Genomic DNA, 18,600 nt, shown 5'->3' with positions numbered 1-18,600 from the left:
AGTTTGTACTCAGTTCAGAGGAATTTCTCTCTTATCCTCCTGCTAGAAGAAAATATTAACAGACATTCTAAATGCTACACAATCAGCAGGGAGAGAGCAAGATTAAAACTCCAGTGGCTGAGGTGTCATAAAACTAATACTTTGGCTTTATTCATACATTTTTAACGTAGCATTGTCTTCTTCACTGAAAGCTGATGTATTTAGCAAAAGTGACCTCCAGCTCATAAACAAATGCCACAACAACAGGAACAGAAGCAGCAACCACCACTCTTATCCCACAGAAATATTTATTCAGTTTGGTCAGTAAAGTATAGGAATTTTCAATGCTGAGAACTTGTACTTAGTACAATAACATCATAATATTGACAACAACCACTTTGCCTTTTGTCAACATACAGTGTGAAACATGGATTAACTTGTTCACAATAAATTACAGTGTGATAGATGAAAAGAGCTCAATGACGTCAGTAACTTAGGAACTGGTTACAGTTAGCTTCACTTATGGTATTTTTAAAAATGGTTTTCAATACTAAAATCATTGCAGGCAAAGATAAAAAAAAATCCACGTACAGTAATAGCAAGGAAATGCGTTTTTGGAGCAACAGTGAGCTACCAGTAAACACTTCATACAGTGGTCTTCAAGGCACAAAGCAAAAAAACTGGGTATGGGTTTTTTTGCAGGTTGATGGAGTCAGGGAAGGTAAAATTTTTTTGAATATAAAATAAATACATTTTAAAAAGACGCATACAAAAGTCAGTAAGTCAGTCGAATAGCAAGGCTTTCACAGAATGCCACACCGACAGAACATTTGTGAATCCATTTCAGTCATGAAATCACATTCACAGCTTGAATGACACGATCACTGAGGCAAGGGCACCATCACTTCAACATAATTAATGGGGAAGAAGCCAGACTCTCCGTTTAACATCCCCTCATACCAATTCTCATCGATCTGATTGGTCAAAGTGATGATGTCCCCTTCCTTAAACCCAAGCTCGCCTTCATTTTCTGGTTCAAAGTCATAGAGAGCTTGGCAGCAAGGCTGATCCATGTGCATTGAAGAACCTGCCCCAGTGACAGAAAAAAACCCACATTAATAGAACTTCGCAGCATCCCACCAGCCACTAAGCATGAAGCAATGGGTCCAAAACATAGTGCTGTTTTTCCAGTGCTTTCACACATTAACATCTGGTCCTTCTAGATATAAAAAAATCATAATACTGATAATTAGTTGAAAGCATAATTCTGCTTCTCCCTTCAGTTCAGATGCTACTCCATTTTCACTCCTAGTTGCCTTCCCTTTCGCAAGGATGTTTATCTCGGACAGCTAGCTTGAGTAATCACAGTTGTCAAAATCAGTACGGTCTCTTTGGTGCGGTGGCTAGAGGAATCGGAAGGGAAGGAGCTGAGGAAGTACGAGTCTCAACAGGAGAAGTGACAAGTAAGCATTAAAGAAACCGCACCGCAGCACGCTGCTACTCGCGCGTAGCTCGCAGCGGGCAGGGCTCGGACCACTCCCGCACACTCCTACACACGCACACTCACAGCCCGGGGGCAGCCGCCCGGATCTCCGTGCTAAGCCCGCGCTTGCAGGAGTAAGGCTACCCCTGCTCCTTCCCCCTGCTCCCGCGCCGAGGCTTCCACCCTCACCTCACCTGAGCAGTGACAGTCACTGCTGGGTTACTGCTCCCCAAGCGCCTGTGTCCCGATCCTTTGCTGTACACATCCTTCACCTGAACTTAGGCAAAGGGTTATGCTAGGAACAGTGGTGCCTGTCAAACTTCTTACAGATGAAAACAGTTTTCCGATACAGTATCTGGCTGTTCTTGTGACTTACACTGTTTGTCCTGCTATAAAGATCTTAATTCCAAATTACTTTATTAAAATATTAATGGCACCACATGCAAACATAGTAGTAAGTACATATATTTACAGGAAAACAAGTAAATATAAACATATAAATTGCAAAACAGAATCACCAATAGCAAAAGAAGTTAAGCTTGTAAATGCAGCCACCTTTTCTAAAGATATTCTCATGAAGGGGTGTTAATTGGCTTGAATTTGTGGTATGGATATATTCATTCATATTTATGAATAGTAACTTATTCTAATAAAATGTAAGCTAATGTTCAAATTGTAAAGGTTAGCCCTGTGAACAAGGACTAGCCAAAGATTCAACTGAAGTTCAGGCACAAGACATTTTTTAAAACATATACAGCATACCCAAGTAAGAGTCTGGCAATTTGAAATGTATTTATAAAGGAAGGATAGGAGAAAGGATTTCATGCTGCTGCTATGTAAACAGTAGGAAAACACGTTATAGCACAATAACTCTAGAACACTCTAGTACTTACATTAAGGCAGTTAAACCTCTTAAATACTGGTTGTCTTATCTGCAACAATTCTCAAATATTCTAGTTTTGATTCTCTCTCCTAGTTATCACACATGCTAATCATGCAATCACCTTTAAGAATAATATTTGTCTGGGTAAATCCACACGCAACTGGTGATGCAATACAGATGCAATGGCTAAGATGTTAAAAATGCATTTTAATCTGCTAATCGTGGTAATGTGTAGGAAACTATTGAAAAGTAACTGTTCAGGCATTTTCTAGTTAAAGGAATTAGGAGAACTCTCTTAAGGAAACCAGCTGACAACTATTCTGGTGATCAGTAAAGGAGAACAGATGAAAGCATCTTTTTAATCAACAATATTACAACTGGGGGTAATATTTGGTGTTAAAATGGGAAGCAGGAATTACTTTTCTATCTTATGAGTATGTTTTATCCTTTATAACAATGGAAGAGAGCTGTCAACACAGAGCTCCCCCTCAGCAAACCTCCGCAGGACACAGCTGTAACAAAGCCAGATTAGTTCTCTGCCTGTGGAAGGCACGGCGTAGCAACAAAATTTCACGAAACCAAACTAAATTATGACTAGTCTAATACAAGGACACAGGTGAAAGCCTGGTCACGGAATCACAGAATGTTCGGGGTTGGAAGGGACCTCTGTGGGTCATCTAGTCCAACCCCCCTGCCGAAGCAGGGTCACCTACAGCAGGCTGCACAGGACCGCGTCCAGGCAGGTCTTGAACACCTCCAGAGAAGGAGACTCCACAACCTCCCTGGGCAGCCTGTTCCAGGGCTCCGTCACCCTCGGAGGGAAGAAGTTCTTCCTCATGTTCAGACGGAACTTCCTATGCTTCAGTTTGTGCCTGTTGCCCCTTGTCCTGCCGCTGGGCACCAGCGAAAAAAGTTTGGCCACCCAAACCCACCCTTCAGATATTTATAAGAATTTATTAGGTCCCCTCTCAGCCTTCTCTTCTTCAGGCTGAACAAGCTCAGCTCCCTCAGCCTTTCCTCATAGGAGAGATGCTCCAGTCCCCTCATCATCCTTGTAGCCCTCCGCTGGACTCTCTCCAGTAGCTCCAGACCCTATGGTCAAGGACATATTTTTGCTGAAGCATTCCAAGCAGAAAAAAAGAAGATGAGCCACAGTTTCACAACAAAAATGGACTGATTGTTTTTGAAAATAGCCAAGTTATTTCCAGCCTTTGCCAAGGTAGAACTGGTACAGGCTCACTGGAACTGTCAACAGCAGAAGGCAGCGCTCTGAATAATTGTTAAAGCTCCTTGCTTTCACCAGCTGCTCTGATAGAGCTAATTTATTATTGCAAGCCAGTTAATTTCTGACAGTAAGGTACCTATATGAGACAGATCGCATTTGGTTCCTTTTAAGCTCCAAAGAACTGAAATGTCTGGCAGCCTGGAAAGGTTTTTAAACAATGGTCACAGCCAGTACAATCAGTTTCAGTCTGGGCTGTGGGATCAGTCAAAGCCTTCCTCAGAGCCAGGCAGCTGCTGCTGCTGTATAATCCCATGAGACACAGCATCCCCGGCACAGGTAACAGGGCAGCACTGCCTGACAGACTGCACCACACACTGCTTACCACCACGGGACTGGTGACATGATTCCAGCCTTGTCCTGTCTGTTACACGCTGGCACATCCTTTCCTGTTGCAGAAGTTTAAGCTACAGAAACGGCACTCTTTTTTTCTGCAAACAGGGTTTATGTTAATTTGCAACACCATGCACACCTCCTTAACTTCTCCAGTTGCGGAGCTAAACTGCCACGCTTCACTGTCACATTCAAAGACAACAAGTCATTAATCTCCAGGCCACTCAAATCTGGACAGCACAAATAGAGAAAAACGCCACAAAAAGAGGCTAAGCGAGAAGCTGTCGATGATTTCTGGAGTGTTACAGAATGAAACCGGAATCCCATGCAGTGCTGTTTGGTTTTTAGTTCGTTTGTTCTCCCCAAAGGGAGTTGCTGCCTGTACCTGCATCTACACTGTCTTCTACACCTCACTGAATACATATGGTAGCTAAATTATACTTTAAAAATCACAAATGGGAAGCTCGCTAAGATAATTAATCCAAGTCCCCCCCACAGCTAAGTGACTAAACATTTAGATGCTTATGTGAAAGTCTAGCACCTGGCAACCGATCAGACCCATTTATTTCACATCACAGTCAAACCTGACAAACAAAAAGAATGAGAGGCTTGATGTAACACAACATTTAGAGTTCTAAAATGAGCCAGATGATGCTCGTAGCCTCAGCTGAATAATGAGGATAACAATGAATTAGAACTAAAACACAGATTTTTTTATCTGTGCTTAATCAAACCAGCTAGATAATTCACAAAATTAAAATGATGTTTCTGTGAAACTAGCCCTGCAAATGTGTGCAAATCATTAGTAGTCAATAATCCCCACGTGTCAGGGACCATACATAGGGAAATATTGGATCTGCTCCAAGAAGCTGATACTTAAAAACTTGAAAAGCTACGGTGAAACACAGAAAAAGCCATTGCAACACTCAGCACTGGACAGTGGTAGTTGTGCTGAATGTTTCACAGCTTACTTTGAACTGTCTTGTTGATTCCCATGACTTCGCTGAATACTAAGATACTACTTACCTCGAGTGACAGTACCAGAGAAATGGAAGGTCTACGTTTTGTTAGGGTCAATGCGTAAACAGGGGAAATTAAGCATGACAGTACTTGTTGGTGTGGGACGAAGAGGTCAGTTCTCCAAATGAAGAAAGAGGGTGATCATGATGCCATCCTCCCTGTCACATGGAGACCTTAAAACATCCAGCAGATTAACACTCCCACCCAACTTGGTGTCATCTGCAAACTTTCTGAGGGAGCTCCCCTCATCCAGATCATTGACAAAGATGTTAAATAAGACCGGACCCAAAACTGAACCCTGGGGAACACCACTCGTGACCAGCCTCCACCTGGATTTAACTCCATTCACCACCACTCTCTGTGCTCGGCCATTCAGCCAGTTCTGTATCCAGTGAAGAGTACACCCGTCCAAACCACGGGCAGCTAGTTTCTCCAGGAGCATACTGTGGGGAGCAGTGTCAAAGGCCTTACTAAAGTCCAGTTAGACAACATCCACAGCCTTTCCCTCATCCACTAGGCAGGCCACCTGGTCATAGAAGAAGATCAGGTTGGTTATGCAGGACCTGCCTTTCATGAACCCATCCTAGGTGGGCCTGATCCCCTGGTTGTCCTTCACACGCCCGGTGAGTGCACTCAGGATGAACCACTCCACGATCTTGCCCAGCACCGAGGTCAGACAGACAGGCCTGTGGTTCCCAGGATCCTCCTTCTGGCCCTTCTTGTAGATGGGCGATCCTCCAGTCATCTGGGACCTCTCCTGTTAGCCAGGACTGCTGATAGATGATGGAGAGCGGCTTGGCCAGCTCCTCCGTCAGTTCCCTCAGCACTCTTGGGTGGATCCCATCCGGTGCCATAGACTTGTAAGTGTCCAGGTGGCATAGCAGGTTGTTAACTGACTGATTACCCTTAAAGAACACCCCGGATCAATTTCTTCATGGCAACGATAAACCACTGTACTATGTGTGCTCTTTTATCTCTGGTTTGACACACTAGTTTATATGCAAATGCTGAATCTGAATCTCTTTTCTCCACTGCACATGCAAAGCAGAAAAAATAAAGCCTATATAACTTGACAAGTAATTAATAGGGACCTAGAAATTCTATGCTGAATTTTTAATAAAGGTTGCAATGGTTTTGCTACTTTCATCCAGATGTGCTGTGAATATAACTAGGACGTTACTGATTGCTGCAAACATCCCGAGTGCTTTGAATAAAATGTGCCCTAGCATGCCATGTCTTAGGAGCCACCGGTGTGAACTGAGAGGAGTATGCGAAGAGGGTGTTGTCTCCCTCAATTCCCCATTTCACAGCAACCCAAACCTGCTTTTAGCATTCAGGCAACATGGGGAGCTTCACTAACACACCCTCAAACAGCTTGAAGCACAGAAGAAACAAATCAAGGAATAAGACCTTGCTGGGTGGATTTATGCTGCCAAACTGCTGCAAAACCCCTTCAGTATGGACTGTATAATAGCTTCATCTTGTAGCAGAGTCCAAGAAAATTAAAGAGACATTAAAAGAAGCATGAAGTTACAGCTCCGAGCTTTATTCTTTCATCTTTAGTTCCCTCATTTCTCTCCCAAAACATTTAAAGATGAACAAGACTGGAGAGAAGAGGAAATTGGAGAGAGAAGAAAAAAATAAAAAGAAACAAGGTTCAGAAAAAGATCCTAGATAACATGCCAAGTAGAAAAGGCAACCTTTGGCTCACTGCTTCCCCTCTATTTTCCTTACAAATAATGTTTATGGAAAAAATTGGCTTTTTCATTCCCTCTTCTTTGTATATTGCTGTCTTTTGTGGGGGATTTTTTTTTCTGGGGTTTTTTTGGTGTTTTTTTAATTCTCTCATCATATACTGTAGCCACTAAGGAGAAAGGGCAAAATAATTTTATTAATGAGATGAGGAAAAGCTACTTCAATGAGTGTTCCCTTACTAATTATTAGCATTCACACAACTTTCCAAGGCTTTGAACAGTTGATTTTTTTTTTGTGGAATCAGGACCTAATCAAAAGGAAGGGATCCTACTCCCACAGCAATCGGTACCGAAGTACCTCAGTTCATAAATGCACACACTTTGGTGCATACTTTAGCGGACAGTAAAATACGTTAATACAATCAGTAAGAGTGGAAGTCTTCTTGCTGAATTTTACATGGCTAATAGTTAAGATCCTGTATGATCATTTATGGCCTCAGACTGTGGAGAGAAATTAGGATCTGGAGATATTCCAGACAGTGATCTAACACACCCACCTTAGGCATCTGTCTCTAAGAAATGAACTGTTTTCTGCAGGTGCCTCTCCCTCTCTCTCCTCCCACCCTCAGTGGCAATACAGAGAACCTAAAAAGCCAAGCAGAGCGCTACACCTAAACTTCAGACGGGTAAGGAACTGTTGAGAGGAATCCTGCTTTACAATTCCATTTCAAACCCGGGAAACAAACTGGAGTCAGAGCATGGATACTGATGCCTCATGGAGTCATTGTTCTCATGGTACAAGCAACACCTCAAGCAACACTTCTGGCAAAACATCTCTCGACATGTTAATTCTGTAGCTGTAGACTTACCTGATGATTTTATGGAAGAACTATAGGCAATCCCATTGTGCTGCTGATTATCACCAATTTCCAGAGTTGTAGTTATTACAGGCTTTGGCTTAAATTCACGTTTAGGCCGACTAGATGCTACATTTATTCTGGAACACAGAGAAGAGCAGCAAGAGATTTACTTGAAGGAATAAACACTTACAGAGCTTCTACTCAAGTTTAGTGCTTTGGTGTTTGAAAGACAGGGCAAAAAAAACCTACTGCTGGTTTTCATTTCATGCATTTTTGGAGGAAGGGCTGGGGGGAGCGGGAGGATGGGGTGTTTAGTCACTAAAAGGTGCTCAGTTCTCATGCAGTATTTGAATTTCAGCAAGTCCCTATTTTATTTAATGCTTTGGTCCTGCTGACAGAACTATAAAGCTTAACAGCCTGAGTTTGAGAAGTGCTGAGCATCCACAGCTGCCACTGAGTTCAGCAGAAGTTCCAGGAATGAGCTCTCTGGAAAGCTGAACTGCAAACGACATATGCAGAAACTCAGCCAGAACAGAGGCCCAGGGACTGCATCTCACACATTGCCTTTTTTATTAGAGAAAATGGGAAGCAACCATTTGGTCAGCACAACTGCCTCAATGCCTCCTCCTGCATGTGCATATGGCCCAGCCGAGACCTCCTTGTCTCCCTGGCCCCTCCAGCTGGGATGGTGCAGGATGTCTACAGACAGAGCTACCCCATGCTAATGCTCACAGCCCTCACGTCCACCCGGATCTCAGGAAAGCCGCAAACAGTTCTCTCAGCTCTGCGACTGCAATGTTAGCCTACGCCCTGGTGACACTCAGATCCTGTACTTGGGTCGCAACAACCCCATGCAACGCTACAGGCTTGGAGAAGAGTAGTTGGCAAGCTGCCTGGCAGAAAAGGACCTGGGGTGCTGGTTGACAGCTGGCTGAACATGAGCTAGCAGTGTGCCCAGGTGGCCAAGAAGGCCAACGGCATCCTGGCTTGTATCAGGAATGGTGTGGCCAGCAGGAGTAGGGAAGGGATCGTGTCCCTGTACTCGGCACTGATGAGGCCGCACCTCGAGTACTGTGTTCATTTTCGGGCCCCTCACTACAAGAAGGACATTGAGGGGCTGGAGCGTGTCCAGAGAAGGGCAACGAGGCTGGTGAGGGGTCTGGAGAACAAGTCTCACGAGCCGAGGCTGAGGGAACTGAGGCTGTTTAGTCTGGAGAAGAGGAGGTTGAGGGGAGACCTTGTCGCTCTCTACAGCTACCTGGAAGGAGGTTGTAGTGAGGCAGATATTGATCTCTTCTCCCAAGTAACTAGTGATAGGACAAGAAGAAACAACCTCAAGTCACACCAGGAGAGGTTTAGATTGCATATTAGGAAAAATTTCTTCACTGAAGGAGGTGTAAAGCATTGGAACAGGCTGCCCAGGGAAGCAGTTGAGGCACCATCCCTGGAAGTGTTCAAAAGACATAGATGTGGAACTTAAGAGATATGGTTTAGCGGTGGAATTGACACCATTAGGTTAATGGTTGGACTTGGTGATCCTGAAGGCCTCCTCCAACCTAAAGGGTTCTATGATTTAGGTCTCCTGTTCTCTGCTGGTTCTCCGAGTGACACATAACAAATTAATGACAGCAGCATTTTTTTTCTTCTGTTGAGATGACACAAAGTATCTGGGCCTTTCACAAGTGCATTACACCACTGTAATGTGGCCGTGCTCCTAGCCAGCTGGCTTTTTCCTTACTCTGCTGCAGAATTTTGTTATACTCCTTAATCTCAATGAAAACAGGCCAACTTCTCAGCAAAGGCTCAAAAACACAACTCAAAGTATGCAAGTTTAAATAAACCTACAATCAAACAAAGGCTGTTCCAATTAACCTCCATAGCATGAAAGATTCTGCACACACACAAAGCTTTCTGGGCAGATCCTCCATTACATTAAAGGCTCACAGCGCAGCAAGAAGTTGCCAGGTGGCAATGGTTTAAAGCCATGAAGACAAGTAAGGCACAGAGCACAGCAAACATGCATCTGCAAGATCGTGCTACAAGATCTGTTGCTTCAGTGACTTTTCACATTCGGCAACCTCAGCTGCAAAAGGGGTTCAAAACTTTGTGCTGGGTTCAGCCTTACCGGTTTTGCAGCTTGCTCTGCAGATCCTCCAAAATGTCTGTAGATTGTTTATGGTAATCCAGTGCTGCTTCTACAAACACAGCCAACTGGCTAACTTGTTCTACCTGAAATATTGAGAGGAAAATAGTTATAAGGAGCCTGAAGTACACTCAGCTGAAGGATAAACAAACAAATAATTCAAAACAGACCTGGTATCTCAGAAGACCATGATACCTTGTGGAGGCTATTGATAAAGAGCGTATGTGATTCTATCAAAGAAATTGCCACTTGGAAACTGAACAAAACTGAGGTGTAACTTGTAGTTCACTAACTCAGGGCTGGGTCCTTGAGTCATTTCCTTTCACAATGTGCAAATCCCTTCTGCTTTCAACTTTCAAGCCAGCTGCCTGTCACCACCCCAGCCCAAAAGGACACGACCCCTTAGCAGGTGAAAGAGGGGCTTTTCTGACCAGCAAAGCTGGAAGAAATCACACTGTGACAGCTCTTATGAGTCAGACCCTGCAGTGTTTATTAGCGATGTTTACAAACTACAGTTCTGAAATGATCTGGACTTACCTCACTAGATGGCAGCATTTATAAACTAATAAATGAAACATGATTTATCTACTTGGATTTAAAAAGTATCAGCCAATCATTCAAAAATATGAATGCTGAGGAAAGAGAGAATGCGAAGGAGAAAGAAAAATCAAAATAGCTTTATTCATGAGGTAACAAATAATCTCATTCCCCTAACACAAACTGAAAAGTTCAAGCTGTAGTGGGGATGGAGCAGTAACAGATATTTATTTGTCCTCTTCCTTTAAGACAACGTTAAGAAGACAGACCCCAAGAAGTCTGACAGGTTTCCATTCCATCATGATGTCTTCAGACACTGGATCACAAGAAGGTATCCGAGTTAACTTTCTGCAAATGTTTTATGGACCCACTGCAACTTCATGCTATACTTTGTCTGCTTTTACTCAGTTAAAAAGATTATTAGAAATGCTGCTGGGACTCCAAGAGAGCCAAACATTGTCACATAGCATACAGAAATGAAATGCGCAGAACCGAATCAACAGCCGATACAATTCCACCACAGTCAGAAGAGAGTAATGTAAACCAGCTGGGGACAATGCACAAAATGCCTGGGGTTTGGATGGCGTGGTCAGAGAAAATGGATAGACGAGGGCTGTCCAAACAAGAGGACTAACAGCCAGGAGGAATATGAAATTGTGGATTAGAAGAAGAGACAGAGATTGGGAAAGAGCCAGGGAAACTTGAGGGACTAAAAGCCACTTAGCAAGAGGAGCCTGGGACTGGCTGAGCGGGAAAGGCAGGAAGATGGATCTGATAAGAAGTGCATGCAACAGTGTCTATGTGGGAGGTCTGGAACTAGCTGTGCAAAAACCTGCGAAAGAGACGTGGGTCAGGACTGAGTCTGGGAAAGGCACCTGGCAAGATGGCTGGGAACCAGAGCTCAAAGATTGCAGGACAAGGAGATCAAAAAAGGGAGACATTTGGGGAACTGGAAAGGATGGGAAGGAAGCAATTACAGTTAAGATCTCTGCAAACCCAGTGAGACATCTGGGGTTAGACAATCAGGCTGTAATGAGAGGTTTGAGGAGGACAGACAGACTGGGTCAGCACAGAAAATGGCAGGGAAGGAACACAGAGTTTTCTTTAAACAGAATAAAAAATGGGTATGGAAAAAACCTCAGAATGACATCCAGTTCACTCCCTCCCAAAGGCAGAATTAGTTATACTAGGGAGTATAACTCATCAGTTCTCTAGCGGCTCAGGTAAACCATCTTAATCCATGCACTGTTTTACCCTCAGTTTGGTGCTATGACTAATGATAAACACTATCTGAAACACTTCTCAGCTGCTTATGCAAGGCAGAATTATAAAACACCTACACTGCAACCAGGCAATTGGTAGAGCCTACAGTGGAACAGTGTGCTGAAATTGTTGATAGAGGATGTTACATTTTTTTGCTGCTTTCATACAACTTGCTGACTTACACACTGCTGTAACAAATGTGTCCCACACACACAGTTCAGGAGCTACAGGCTAGTTTATAACTGGCCTTTACATGGATGCGCACAGAGGGAGAAGTTGCTTATAGTTAAATCTTCCCACTTTACAGCTCCTCCTTGTTGCAGTTTTCTCACAGAAGCCAGCATGCTTCTTAGTTTCTAGGTGTGTTTTCTATGATAACACATCTACAGGAGAAGGAAAGTTTTGGAATAGCCCCAAATAGGTCCAGTTCTCTTTTCCTACAATTCTATGATTACATGGGAGAAAGCACATCCTGCTACTCCTCTGTGTGTGGACAGAACAGAGAATTATCCTGAATGAGCTCAGCTGCTCCTTAATTAGGCATAATTTCATGATGAACCTGGAACTCTGAGCCAAAGTCCAGGTATGTGAGCCCAAGCCATACACAAACTCTATGCAGCAATTTTCAGAGCCAAACAGTAATAATAATGATTTTCAGAGGTAAAATAATTCAGAGACTTCAAATCAGCATCAAAATTTTGACTATAAGTGAGCTACAATTCAGAAAGCGTAAGGCACATACCCTTGTTTATAGTTTGAGCATCAGGTCTGCAACTACGTTGATGTCCCAACCTTCTCCCTCCCACTGATCAAACTGCATTCTTCTCTCAGATAGTTCATTGCTCAGACTATTAAACTCTGTGACAATCTTGTCTGAGCCACAGTATCTCCAGAAGAAATTCCTGAATTCTTGTGTTCTCCCATTTACTGCTGTGCTTTATATTCCTCTCTGACAGGAGGTTAAGAGAGGAAAGAGGCACACTTTCTGCCTTCAGACCTTACCTCCTATGAAGGATGCGACAGGCTTTATCCAGTCCCACACACATTGCCCTCCTGGATGTACTGCAGCAAACAAAAATGCAGGACAGACTTACATCATTTTCTAAGAAATTGAACATGCTTCTTTCAGCCAGTTCCTTTGACTCTTCAAATTTTTCTACTGCTTGTTTAACTTCTTCATCTGGTATCTTTCCAAGACGCTTCTTTTTATAATCATAATCCAAACGGCGTCCTTCTAGTTTCTTCAAATGATGCTAAACAAGACAGAACATCTATGAGAAGAGGTCCAAACAGGACATGCCCAAACACACACATTGTGGTTTAAGGAAATTTCAGTTACGGGTGCAATATATGCAGAATCAAAGAAATACAAGGCTCAGAGATTATCTGGTCCATCCCCTTGATCTAAAGCAGCATAAGCTAAGTCTAAGACTGTATACCTGAATGAAATTTTAAAGTGTATAGACTTTAAACAGCCACTTGTTAACACCTGGGGAACTATCTCGATTTGCTAAACTTAGGCATCCAGCTCACAGACTTCACTAAATGTGCGACACCTCAGATTGTCTAAATTAGAAGCAGGATCCAATCTAAATATATGTGTGTCCCCATATTCTACATTTAATTCAATTTTACCTCTTTAATTATTTGCAATATGACAGCTAAAAGTTAAGGGGTTATTTTCCCCTTTCATTCCATTCGCAGCGCTCCAACAAATCTTGTATTCTTGCTTTCTTTGTTAGGTGTCAAATTGACACATCTATCTGATGTAACTACACAAGCTTTTCTGTTGCCAAAAATCCTGGGACTGACAGACTTGCAAAATGGACTCAAAGTGACAGTACAAAACGCTCATTAAAGCTAACGTCATGCAATTTCTTTTCATCAGTTCGGAAGAACTACAACTGAAAACAGTTATGTACCACAGGAGGCAGCTACAGACATCAAGACATTATTATCTTTTTGCTATGCTTTCCACATCCATTTATGTGTAAACACATAAAATAACTTTCATTTCTGCATTTCATCAGGGTTTTAACTTGCTTATTACCCAAGTCTATTGGAATCAACAGACTCAGACAGAGACTGCCTGGCTTTCTTTGAATTGTCACATTGTAAACAAAAACACTGAAGAACTTAACTGTCAAAGTTAAAAATGTGTTTCTCAGGTTCCTATATTTTTCCTATAATGGCATATGGCACTTTAACATTTTATGGCACTTTTCAGATTATTTTGTGATTGCCCTGAATAGCCTTTTTCAGCAGTTATATTCATCCTCCACTATGAACGTCTTTAGGCTGACAGAGAAAGCAAGATAGGATAATCAGTCACAGTAAATCACAGCCCTCTCACATATTCAGAATAATTAATAAAAATGTTGGTTAAAATAAAACAGTAGAAAAAAAGGATTATAATTTTCTTCACTATCCTCCTTGTAATGAATGTATAAGCAATATAGCAAACCGAGTAAGTTAGACAAGTGAGAAATAGCCAGGCATTGATTTTAAGCAGATTTCATCACTGTTTTGCTAGAGAGACAAACTTACATGCGGTGAAATTTATTTACCTTACTGCTTTCAAGAAAAATATCTCAGGGAACTAGAGTCTGATTGCTGATTGACTCTGATTATTGATAAGTGAAGCTTTACCCTGGAAAACTTACCCCAATCTCTTTTAAATCTTTGTCCTGCAATAACTGCAGAGGATCAATAAAGTTTTGTTTGACGTTAATATCAAGCGAGTCCTTCACCTCTGCCATTTGCTTCATGCTCTCACCAGCATCCAGTAGTGCAAGGCCTATGGTGAAGAACAGGCTACTTATATCTCAATATATGTAAAAACAGAAAATTTGTCTTATGTAACAGCTATTTCAAATAGGTATCTTTGTGTCTGCTGCAGGCCCTTGAAAAGTGGGGGGAAAAAAAAAAAGCAAGCTATGCACTTGCTTGTCCCCTACAGAAAACGAGATCTAGAAAATTTTTGCTCCGAAGCATACTCTTCCCTCCCTGAAGGGCATAATAATAATAATAATAATAATAATAATAATATTTTCCCTACTGTATTGCATAGGTTACAAATCTCCTCCACTTTGAGAACTGCAGACCAAGCCGATCAATTTCTACAACTTTAGTGATATTATTAAATACACAAAAAGTGAGTAACTTTTTAATCACAAAATCACATTCTACAGCTTCCTTACATACAGCGTGTTTTTTTCCCAAACCTCCTTTTGGTTAAAATTGTTGCTGCTTCTTTAAAATCACCTATTTAACATAGCTGTAAACTTCCTTAAGCATGTAAGTATCAGCAGGCAGAACAATGTTTGAAATGTTCTTTCCCCGTTTTTAGTTTTATTTAGCATCCCCATCGCTTTTGCAAAAGCACAAATACATCCAGCTCGCAGATGAGTTGTGCCACTTCACTGTTTCGTGAGGAGAATAAGCACGTCTTTGGCTATCAGCAGCATCTTTCCCTATGCAGCACCTACGTGGGCTCGAGTGCGAGGTTCCTACGCCTACACAGCTGTTACTACTTCAAGACAACCACTGCATGTAAAATTGTAGGCATTAACCACAGCACGTAACAAAGCCAGCCAGCCCTGTATTGGCTTCTGCACGCTGTCCCAGCCCATACCACTCTCTCCTAGCCCCAGTTCCCTCTCTTCCCCCAAAACAGCATGCTCCTTTTCTCATGTATTTCTCCCTGGTTCTCTCTCCATCCTAGCCATATCAAAAAGGACCCACTGAGTAGCTCTGTGACAATGCTTCAGATTCTTTCCAGTCAAGCCCACACACTATGCCTGCTCAGCAAGCAGGGCCTCTATCACGATTTTGGCTATGAAGTACCAGCATATGTTAAGAGGAAACAGGTAAGATTTGATTTACCTAAGAATTGTAACATGGCCAAGCTAGAGTTCAGTTTCATGAAAATAAGAAAACGCATATCTAAAATGCACTGCTCCAAAGCACAGAAATACCAGATCATTATAAAAAAAAAAAAAACCAAAAAAAACAAAACAAAACCCGACACCCTAAGTTACTGTTTATTTTTTCCTGTGAGAAATTTTTCCCTTAGTTTACTTCTCAAATATAAGGTAACCATTTCTATTTAAAGGTTAAAAGAAATACAGTGCATCTACGAATCAGCCTAAATTATTTAGGTTTGGCCACTTAGAAACTAAAATGGTTATGATAATAATATGAACCACCAGACAGCATCGGTAACAGTGTTATCAAATCCACCTGCAGTAGAGGTGGACAAATACGCAGAAGCATCATGTTTTGTTAATTACATCAACCACCCCTGATCACTGTACTTAATTTTCCTTCTTACCTGCAGTAGCTATTTACATAGGTTATGTCACTGAGTAATACTCTGCAAAGAACTTTATGCTGAAATATTCACAGAGGAGATACATCAACTCACCAAACATAGAATCATCGCCAAGCTCTCTGCCATACCGTATCATGCAGTCTCCTAGGAGTCCCTCTGTCTGGGGATAGCCTGTGGTTTTAACTTGTCCTCTGATCTTTGACATAGTGTTCAGCATTCCCAGCCTGGCTCTGTATGCTAAGAAGGACGTAAAAAAGACATAAAAGTTATAAAAACGCTTTTAAAACTGAAGTATTTAAAGCAATTAATCATCTAACAAGCAGCATCATGAAGCAAGTGATTAAGCTGGTCTGTAGATTCATAAGCTTTTTGTTGTCAGTACTTTACAGTCAAAAGTTGGAATAAGATTCCATTCAACAACATGGGTCATATGAAACTGTTTTTTATTCCCATTTATTTATCATTTCTCCAGGCAGATATGTAGTGGGAGTGCTTCTGTGGATACTCACCAATACTCACACTCCTTTGAATATTCCTTCTTGTGAACTCTTTGATTCGAAGTATTGCAGAAAGCAAATGTAGAATAGATATAAGCACAACAAAAGCCAATTTCACGCTCTCTTTCTCCCTCTCTTGCTCGTGAGAGCTTTGCAGAATTTCCCTACCTCTTTTTATTTATCTACTTCCAGTAATCAAGACAGTAGACATTTATTCTGCAGAATGTCCTGGTACACACAAACTAATTTATTGTTACCCTGCACATATCATGACGACTCTCAGTTTTTCCAATCTACTCCTTACTATATCACTCAACAGCTTCTTCACACAGTAACCATGGGCAGGGCATTCCTGAGGAATGTGGGCCATGCTGACTAGCTTCATCTTGAACTTGCCAGCTGGGCCTCAGAAAGGACTGAACCCTACCATCCTTATGTAGGTACAACCCATTACACTTCAGGAATGCGGGTCTCATAAGGTACCCACAAGAGACAGCTATCTCTGAAGTCACTGGTGTAGCTGACTAAACAGGATTTCAGTCAGATCGTTCTCAAAAAATGAACGTTCTTCCAACAGCTGGTTTGGACAGTGAAGCAAGGTCATAACAGACAAACTTTGTGACTGACTGCAAACATAAACATGTCTTCTTTCTTGTTTCTTAAAACTACATTTGAAAAACCTCTATTTACTGATGATCCAAAATCCACTGAGACCTAGCAGTGTCCAGAACATGCAAAACCTCATTCAAAATACTGGATAACCGAGTAACAGCCCTCCCTGCCCACGGCTACATAACCACCAGTAGCCTATGGGCTGAATTCAATGGCTTTTTGTATCTCTGCTAAAAAAAAACCATCGGCATTCTCTTCACTTTCGGGATCCATATCTCACTCCAGGAAATCCAGCACGAATGTGACACCCATAAGCTTCACAATGACAACTTAACTAGCTTTTATTTACCTAGGATGAATTCCCAGGTAAGAAGACAACATTCAGCAAAATCCAACACCTATTGTTCCAATCCTACCTGGATTCGGCTGAAGATACTCTGTGGATTTGGACAGAAGCTCCGCTACAGCTTTATTAGTAATATCAATTTTCTGAAAGAGAAAAGTAACACAGTTGGCAAAAATCAGATTGATTACTAGAAAATTTATCATTTTATTAGACATAATATACTATTCTAGCTGATCACAAAATTTTATTTAAAACAAAGCAAGTATTGTAACTTAAAATAAATATCCATGACATAGTTATGACAGGACTTTACCAAAAACATATTAATTGGCATGTAGTACTGGTAAGGAAAGAAGGTTTATATCAAAACGTGGGCTTGCCTTTCCAGCCCATCAGTCTTGACTACTGCTTACACATTTGAGACCACAAATTTCCTGCCAGCCCAACAGTTGTTATTAAGACTGCTTTTCTCCACAGGTGAAAAAGGCCGAACACATCCCTCACAATCTTGGGGTGAGGGTCATTCAAAGCAGTAGTCTGCACTGTTTTACCATTTAATAGTTTCTAAAATGCTATAAAAATCACATTTCTGGTTTGTTTCCTTTTCCCTCTGTTACTGTCTGCACGTTATTTTTCCCCTTATAATGCAGAGAAAGGAAATAATTACTCTGTAGCCAAAGAAACTGAAACCTAGGAACCTGTGTAGATCATAAATTCAAAAGTGCATGTTGGGAAGAAAAAAAAAACAACTCACACAAGACTTTTTTCCTCAAGCTGCCAACAATAAAAGCTGTGACCTAGATCTACTATGAACATTAAAAAATACACAGGAAGACAAGGGCAATTAAAAAAAAAAAGCACATAAAAGCTGCAAAAGCAGAAACTGGCAGTAACGTTTGATTTGCAAAACAACTAGTAAGTGGATAGCAAACCTCTCAATTTCCACAACAATTCATGTAAATTTCTGAATGTGGATTTAAATGGAGAAATATAACTCTGTATCAAGAGAAAATCTGACCCTAGTACTTAGATTTTTATCATGAATAATATCAGATGGAAAGGCTTCTTGATGTTTACAAAGACTCACTAAACACTGTAGACTTCTCTGTCTAACCTCCCGCCAGGCCGAGGAGAAAGGCCCCTCCTGGTGCTCCACACCATTCTTGGAGGGGTTTCTCTTCACTGTTGAGAGGTGTCAGTGGAACCTGCTCAGACAGAATTTGTGGACATCTCTTCTTCCTTGGCTGAGCTGAAAAGGCTCAAGCATAAATTTGCATTTATCCTTGTACATTTCTCTTTGGAAGCACATAGTGGGGTTTCCATCCCAGGCAAATC

At 41.7% G+C, this 18,600-nt stretch overlaps 1 protein-coding gene across 4 annotated transcripts in view; it reads right to left on the bottom strand.

The window, feature by feature from the left end:
- Positions 1 to 270: 270 nt before the first annotated feature.
- Positions 271 to 18,600, bottom strand: part of SH3GL3 (SH3 domain containing GRB2 like 3, endophilin A3) — a 58,193-nt gene continuing 39,863 nt past the window's right edge. For all 4 annotated transcript variants that reach the window (XM_075431587.1, XM_075431589.1, XM_075431590.1 and 1 more), the window contains 7 exons: positions 17,336 to 17,408; positions 15,904 to 16,047; positions 14,141 to 14,274; positions 12,572 to 12,730; positions 9,660 to 9,763; positions 7,544 to 7,671; positions 271 to 1,066 (listed from right to left, as the gene is read on the bottom strand). In XM_075431587.1, coding sequence (XP_075287702.1) covers positions 861 to 1,066; positions 7,544 to 7,671; positions 9,660 to 9,763; positions 12,572 to 12,730; positions 14,141 to 14,274; positions 15,904 to 16,047; positions 17,336 to 17,408 — 948 coding nt within the window. In that variant the 3' untranslated portion in view covers positions 271 to 860. The remainder of the gene's footprint in view (positions 1,067 to 7,543; positions 7,672 to 9,659; positions 9,764 to 12,571; positions 12,731 to 14,140; positions 14,275 to 15,903; positions 16,048 to 17,335; positions 17,409 to 18,600) is intronic.

This window comes from Opisthocomus hoazin, chromosome 10 (genome assembly GCF_030867145.1).
Source record: "Opisthocomus hoazin isolate bOpiHoa1 chromosome 10, bOpiHoa1.hap1, whole genome shotgun sequence".
Lineage (NCBI taxonomy): Eukaryota > Metazoa > Chordata > Aves > Opisthocomiformes > Opisthocomidae > Opisthocomus > Opisthocomus hoazin.
This window is presented reverse-complemented; position numbering and strand designations above follow the sequence as displayed.